Source organism: Mchenga conophoros, linkage group LG6 (genome assembly GCF_057382185.1).
Source record: "Mchenga conophoros isolate Kocher_MC1m ecotype Shallow Benthic linkage group LG6, M_conophoros_male_GT1.1, whole genome shotgun sequence".
NCBI classification, from domain to species: domain Eukaryota; kingdom Metazoa; phylum Chordata; class Actinopteri; order Cichliformes; family Cichlidae; genus Mchenga; species Mchenga conophoros.
Window position 1 is genome coordinate 12715463 of NC_140531.1, and position 7986 is coordinate 12723448.

At 40.7% G+C, this 7986-nt stretch overlaps 1 protein-coding gene across 1 annotated transcript; it reads right to left on the reverse strand.

Moving 5' to 3' along the window:
- Window positions 1-3396: 3396 nt before the first annotated feature.
- Window positions 3397-6335, reverse strand: LOC146572234 (intercellular adhesion molecule 2-like). Its single transcript, XM_085276264.1, has 4 exons — window positions 6094-6335; window positions 5330-5599; window positions 4854-5162; window positions 3397-4620 (listed from the first exon to the last, which is right to left on the reverse strand). The coding sequence occupies exons 1-4, from the start codon at window positions 6164-6166 to the stop codon at window positions 4367-4369; spliced, it is 906 nt and encodes a 301-aa protein (XP_085132390.1). The 5' UTR covers window positions 6167-6335; the 3' UTR covers window positions 3397-4366.
- Between the last annotated feature and the right edge of the window lie 1651 nt (window positions 6336-7986).

Genomic DNA, 7986 nt, shown 5'->3' on the forward strand with positions numbered 1-7986 from the left:
GACTATGACGACTATGAACATGATTTTGCGCAGGCATGAAAGAAACTATGAAATACAAACATGAACTAGATACATGAACATGCCCTGAACAAAATGATGAAAACCTTGGAAACCTGAAGTGACATGGAGGGCAGGAAATAGAATAGAATAGCCTTTATTGTCATTGTACAGAGTACAACGAAATTGGAGTGCCACTCCCTTGGTGCAAGATTCAATAATAAATATAAATGTAAAATATAAAAAGTACAATAAAACAATCGCAAGTACTCAAACAATAGTAAGTACGATATATACAGGATAGCAGCATTAATATAATGACAGTATGAATAGCAGCATAATATAATGGCAGTGACGGTATGGTATAGCTAAGCAGGTTCATTTGATTTTGTGCTTATTTACTACGGTGATAGCTCTGGGAAAGAAGCTATCCCTGAATCTGTTTGTCCTGGTTTTATGTGACCTGTACCGTCGGCCTGACGGTAATAGTTCAAACAGTTGGTTGCTGGGGTGAGAGTGGTCCTTGATGATATTGCCAGCTCTGCTGAGGTACCGAGAGTTTGCAGTGACCTCCAGGCTGGGCAGAGAGCAGCCAGTGATCTTCTGGGCTGTGTTGATGACCCTCTGCAGTACTTTCCTGTCCGCAGCTGAGCACCCTGCATACCATGTTGTTATGCCGTACGTTAGGATGCTCTCTATGGTGGCTCTGTAAAATGTCACCAGCAGCCTCTCCTCCAGGTTGTTCCTCCTGAGCACTCTCAGAAAGTGGAGACGCTGCTGGGCCTTTTTTACCACCGCCGTGGTATTTGCAGAGGTCATCAGAGATCTGCACGCCCAGAAACCTCATGGAGTGTTCCCTCTCCACACAGTTCCCGTGAATGTAAAGTGGGGCCGGGTCTGCTCTGCCCTTCCTGAAGTCCAAGATAAGTTCTTTAGTTTTCGTGGTGTTCAGTTGGACGTTGTTAACTGAACAACACTCAGTCAGTCTGTTGACCTCATCTCTGTAGTCCGACTCATCCCCCCTTGAAAACAGACAACCTGACGCTGAACAATGGAAGACACACAGGAGGTGATCAGAGGAAGGAGAAACACATGAGGAAACAGTCAAAGTCAGCTTTAATGTCAAAGACCATATATACAATCATACACAGGAATTTGAAATTGCAATGCTCACATGGCCCTTAAAGTATACTAAAACAATATAAAGATAAAAAGATAGAATAAAATGGAAGTCTTATGTACAACACAATACTATACAACTGTATAAACAGCAGTTTCCAACACAATCATAGTGTTGTGAGCAAGTTCATGTGCAAATGGGGATGGGGCAGTTTTGTATGTTTGGGGGGCGGGGGTTCGGAGGGAGGAGGTGAATGCAGGTCTGGAGTTTGTGTGTGTGAGAGCAGAAAGTGAATTCAGCATCCTGACAGCCTGATGGATGAAGCTGTCTGTCAGTCTGCTGGTTCTAGCTTGGAGGCTCTTCAATCTCCTTTCTGATGGCAGCAAACTGAAGAAGCTGTTGGACAGATGAGTGGAGTCACCTGTAATCCAGAGAACTTTCCAGATGAGCCAGGTGCAGTAGATCTCCTGCAGGGAGGGAACAGAAGTACCCACAATCCTCTCCACTGCTCTCACTACCATTGTAATTTTTTCCAGCAGGACCCAGTGCAGGAGTCATAGCACACAGTGATCCAGGTGGTGAGGATATCGCTCTCTCTTTTTTGACCAGGAGAGATCTTCTGGGATGTGCACACCCAGGAACTTACCCTCTCCACAGCAGCACCATTGATGGTTAGTGGAGTGTGCAGGGAGTGAGTTCTCCTGAAGTCTATGATGATCTCCTTGGTCTTCTCCACGTTCAGGTACTGGTTGTTGTTGTTGCTGCACCACTCGGCCAGATGAACTTCACCCCTGCAGTAGGTCTCATCGTTGTTGCTGATGTGACCTACCACAGTTGTGTCGTCTGCAAACTTGCCTAAACCTACCCCCTAACCATAACCGTAAGAACCATAACCTTGGATGAGAGAAAAATAAGTTAATTTGGGTTTGGTGTTGTGCGCATGCGCAAAAAAAAAAAAAACGTTGGCCGCAGAGGGTGAAACTGGGGAACCCATGGCAGACCCATGTTTCTGCCTGTAGTACTGACCCACAATGGAACAATAATACTGACCCTTGGGTGTGAAACTGTCATGGCTCAGAGGCCCATGGAGTGGAATGGACTCAAGCGCAGAACCAAGAGATCAGAGGCTTGAAGTGATTTGCAAAAACAAAACTTTTATTTACAAGAATTCCTAACTTAGATTCTCAAGGCAAAGGAGGGCTCCACCCAGAGGAGGAGAGCCGATGCTGTGGAAAGTTACTCAGACTCACCCAGACCATGACAGAAAAAGGTAGAATTAACACACAGTTCCAAAAGCAAACACAACTGATCAGTGCTGAGGCTGGTTCTGTTGCTGAATTTGGGGTCATCCTCTAATCTCTTGCAAACTACCTTCAGTGACTGGAATGCAAGTGAAGGGAGATGTAACATCTCTCTTCACTGACTGTACATGTACTAAGATTGGGGAAATCTGCAGTCAGCTGAGACTGAAAAAGTCACTTGGATGACAAAACATTCTCCCACTGAAAACACAACATCCAGATGAACAGAATCAAGAATCAATTTGGGATTTACAAAAGGTAATCCTGGATGATTGAACATGCATCAAGACATTATTTTATTAATATCTCTAAAATGATTGCAGCACAAACGTAGCACAAAAGTTTGACACCACTTTTGCTTGATTTGGGTAATGTGGGGGGCTGGTTGACCTTTTGACCTTTACATTTTCATTAATACTTTAAAACAGAAGCAGCACAAACAACAATTTTAGTAGCACAAACGTAGCACAGTTGATTGACACCAATTTTGTTTGATTTCCTTAATGTGGGGACTGGTTGACCTCTGATGACCTCTAGAAATTCTTATTAATATCTTTAAAATAATAGCGGCACAAACTAAAATTTTTGCAGCACAAATGTTTGATACCACTTTTGTTGGATTTGAAGAAGGTTGGGGGTCCAACTTCACTCACATCTTAAATTTCTGTAAGCAGGTGTAGTTGAAACAGCAGTATTTTGTACATATATATTTCAAAGTCTTTTGATTTTTCATACGTCATAACTCTTCATAATTCATATATATTCAACTTTAAATATTATGCACAAATGTGTATCCTAATAATACCAAGTCATGGCTTCTCTTTGCCTTTTGGGTTTATCGCGGTTCTCCAGCTTCCTCTCTTTCGTCTAAAAATCGTTTAATCAGCTTGTGCCACTTGTCTTTTCAAACAGGCTAAATGAACAGAAAGACAGAAACTTCTCATGTACACATTAAATGTTGTGACCAAGAGGAAGAACTTGTTTACATTAAAAAATCAACAACTTTATTTTGGTTCATATTTGGTGTACATACATAGAAAAATCATTATACACACATAAAACAGAATTCTGTGATTAAAGCCATTCTCAGATCATATGTTTCATTATATAGAAGGAAGCTAAAACTGGTGTTATTGTAACTACAGGAAGATCTGTTATAGTGGCTGTCAGTGAATAAAGCATTAACGCAAAACAAAATGTATAATGTGCATTTATATACAAATCAGCACTGTGGTACATGGGTCCAATGTCAGACTGTTTGGTCACCAGTTTGGCATTCATGATCCTCGCAGGACTAATGCACAGACTGATCCCGACTTTTCTCTGGCAGAAATGATTTGTTGCAACTTTGGTAATGCTGTGACCTCATCAAAGACCATCGACAGCTCAAATGAAAACATTTCCCTGCAGTGTTATTTATGATTAAATATCTAAATGTACTAAGTTCTTAGAGTAAAGTATTACTTTTCCTCCTGCGATCATGCCGGAGATTAAAGTCGACTGAGAGAATGTGCACAAAGGGAAAAATAAAGACAATATTATGAGATTGAACTTATATTTCTGCTGCTCCTCATAAACAAATAGATTATAAATGTGAACACTGTCAGAATGGACGTGTTCTTATTTATAGGAAAATGAAGGTGTTTAATTTCTAATGAACTAAAATGAGGACGACATCCCAGAGCGACACTACAAGCTGAGAAACATCAGCTTGTTGGTGTTTCTAGCACAGCTGTAAACAACTCTAATGGTCTAAATAAAAGAAAGCAACTCTAACTACTCACCTTAGTTCGTTATGTGTGTGCATATATAGAACAACAACTCATTTAAATACTGCTCACTCACTGCCTTTAAAGCTAAGAAGCTATACAGAAAATGAATGAAGTATTTGCTATGATCTAATTACATTCATTGTTATAATAGGCTTATGGAATCTTTTGATATGAAATCAGATGAGAGCAGAGAGCAGAAGCGTTAAACACATGAAGCTGTGAGTTAATATTCTGTTGGAGCTGCTCTGTGGTGTAGTGATTGCTTGTGCAATTACTGCTGTCTTGGTCGCTGTTGTTGTTGTGGCTGAGCTTGTAGTTGATTTGGTGGTTGTAGTTGTGGACTTTGTAGTTTGGGGTGTTGTGGCTCTTGTGGTTGACCTTGTTGATTTAATGGTTGTAGGTTCTGGCTTTCTGGTTGTGGTAGTAAAATCTAGGAAAAGACAAACAGGTAATTTGAGCAAATAAACATGTATAAATCACGTGTTTTGGTCGGTCTGTTAATATTTTCAGTCTGTATTCTAAGATAAGCTAAGCTGCTCCCAGCAAAAGGTTTAAGATTATGCACAGATATGGAAGCGATACCAAACAAAGAAAAAACTGTGTCGGTTTGGTGTGAATATAAAACTGAGGTTTGATTCTTTTAATTTTCCCACAGTGACTTACAGAGTTTTTCTGATGTCACCACTGGAGGGCGCTGTGGTCCAGCTGGTCCCAGCTCCAGCTTGGCTTCACACCAGTACTGGGCTTCTTCTCTTCTGGGAGTGATGTTCAGAGTGAAGGTCTTATTCACTGGTTTCTTATGTTCACTGTCGGACTGTAGGTGACCCAGTGCTGTGTTTCCTCTGTAGAAGGTCATAGTGAGGCTTTGAACAGGAGCTACGTTCTGTACGCTACACTGCAGGGTGTACTGCTGATTCTCAAACATCATCTCAGTGTGGTTTACAAAGCTGATGGAGACACTTTCTGGAGGCTCTGAGAAGACAAGGAAAGAAAGAGTAGCACAGGTAGATATTAGTCAGTAACTGCTGAGAGCATGAATCCATCTAACCGTGTATTAACACAAAGAAATCAAATTCTGATAATAAATGATGCAAAATGATGCAAAATTCAGTCTCCTGTTATAAAGTAAGCATACTTACGATAAAGAGTTGGATTCAGAATGCTAGCACACTGATCACCAGCATCAATTGTATAATAGCACTGTAGAGATATGCCCCATTCAGTCAGTCTGTCAACTGTCCAGAACATCGTGGTTCCATTTTGTGAAACTTTTCCCACAGCGTGCTCTAAACCTGAAGCATCTCCACTGCAGTCCTTCTGACATGCAACACATGTAACATTGGCTGGGTCACCGTACTTCACTACCAGCGCAGATGGAGTGAACACAGGATACTCTGTGCAGATAGAATCTGTAAGAAACACAGTACATGTTTGAGAAAATCAATAAAACAGTAGTTACAACAATACTTAATTCTCACAGTATTTGGATACTGTCGGGTGATTTGGCAGTAAAAGTTTAAACAAATCCACAAATAAAATGAACATTTGTTTTTTATGGATGTCTGTCACATTTGGACTAGATCCCACAAAGCTTTATATTCTTTAAATACAAAATATCCACAAATAATAATCCTTCACCACACAACTGTACACGATGGTCTTGTTATATATGTGTGTTTGTTTTTCGCTTGAGTTATTAAAAATTTTAAGATTGACTGATCAAATTCAATGATCACATTACAAACTGATCAAGCACTAATCTAAGAGCCACAGTTAGAGTAATTAATCTATCACTTTACAACATCTAAAATAAAAAGTGAGAACCATTAAATTAATGGGGTATTACAAATTAGTTGTACCATGCACATCGTGAACACAGCCTCTTGGAAAACCCTTCACTTACCTTGACTGGACACTTGGTGGGTACGCAGAAAAGTAACTGAGGAGGCGACCAGAAAAATAAAATAGGAAAACATTATTCCCAGCTAGATTTTTAGAAATCAAATGTTGTCGAGAAGATGATCAAACATTTAGTCCGAAGGCGTTCGCAGAGGGGAATGTGCTCTACGAGCTCCTCATTTTGGTTTTCTATTGTAAGAGAACAATGTTGGCAGTGTAGCCTGTTTTCACAGCACACATCCGCTGGTTTTTTCCTTTCCTGTTTTACAGCCATCAAGTTATCAACGTTGGCAAATTGTGAAAACGAAAGTGTAGCATTGTCACCATTATACATACCGTACTGCAATCTTTTTATATACTGACTTTAAAGTAGTAATATCCTCATAATAATTAAAAAATCAATCAGTATGACTAAGGAGCTTGGAAAGAAAAGCGTCTGGACTTCTTTAAGTTGCTTGAAGACGTTTCACCTCTGATCCGAGAAGCTTCTTCAGGTCTAGGGTCAAATGTTGGAGAGACCCAGATTTAACCCCTGTGGGAGTGTCCCCCCGAGAGGGACAATGGACCCCCTAATGATCCTCTACCTAATCACATGAGCCAAGGTGTGAAAATGGGTGTGGGTCACAACCAGCCAGGGTTTCGGGTGAGCTCTTTGTGAAACCTAGCCCCACCCTATCATGTGATTTCCTGAGGTCAGATGGCCCAGGGTGTGAGTGGGCGTTAAGGCGTCTGGGAAGGGATCTCAAAACTGGATCATAGATGGCAGACAGTGTCGTAAACCACCGCCTCTGTTCAAAGATGGTCGCTTACAGTGGACATAAATGGCTTCTTTTACCCCTCTTTCAAACCATCTGTCCTCTCTGTCCAAAAGGTGAACATTGGCATCCTTTGACCTTTAGATGCAGATGGACTGCCGAGTCTTGTCCCGTGGAGGTGGCTCTTCTATGTTAGTACATACTGATTCTATGTCAATCAGTATGACCTTAACACACCATGCACTGTTTTTTTTTTTATCAGTCTTGAGGTTTAAACATTTAGTGGATGCTTCCAAACGTTTGCTTTATATCCAGTTTATACTTATTGTGCAGTTACTGTTTTGTATTTTTTGCTTGTTGCTTTTAATGCCATTACAGTATACCATGCATTAGCTTATAGAGTACTCTGTATATGCATCGTAACTTTTCTAAACTGTAATATGGGAGAAACATCAGTTGTGCAATTGAGAGCTTTAGTCGTGAGCCAGCATTAGACAGTGGCTCTGATTAAAGTGAAGATTATCCATTTTAACATGTTCTGAGTGTCCCATTTCAGTCCTGTATTGTAGGCTATGGAGAACTCAAGGAATTCACACACACCTGCACAGTGCACTCAAACATATTCATCTGTACATAATATCTGTAGGCTGATCGGAGGTCCACACTTACAGTCAACAATGTTGAAGGTTTGGTACTTTGGCTGAAGGAAAAGAGGAAGTTTTGTGCTCATAAGTCACATTGAAATGAATGTGACTGTGGTACATTCCTTTCCTCTTTGTTTCCCCGGTGATCGTTATCACGGTTTCCTGAGACTCCCCCCATTCTGTATCAGTCTTGTATTTATTCACCCAATAACAACGGTATTATTCCTGCACTTTCTGTTGTAACCCCAGTTCTCTATACGACTGTACCTATCTCAAGTGTATCAACAGATGACGGCAGAACATCATAACTAGACTTAAACTGTGAGTCTTTAAAAAAAACAAACAAAAACAGAGCAGTCCTGCCTAGTCCGACTTTCAGCACCTTTACAACCATCTAGGAAGTGAAAGCACAGCGTACGCCAGTAATTACAAAACCACCTGAACAAATAAAATTATAGCACTGGTCACAGACAGGCTGGTCTGAGCATTTCACATTTT

Coding starts and splice junctions, on each gene's coding strand:
- LOC146572234 (XM_085276264.1), bottom strand. CDS start 6,166: ATGTTTTCCTATTTTATTTTTCTGGTCGCCTCCTCAGTTACTTTTCTG. Junction 5,163..5,329: donor TCTGAATCCAACTCTTTATC/GTAAGTATGCTT, acceptor TTGTCTTCTCAG/AGCCTCCAGAAAGTGTCTCC. Junction 4,621..4,853: donor GGTGACATCAGAAAAACTCT/GTAAGTCACTGT, acceptor GTCTTTTCCTAG/ATTTTACTACCACAACCAGA.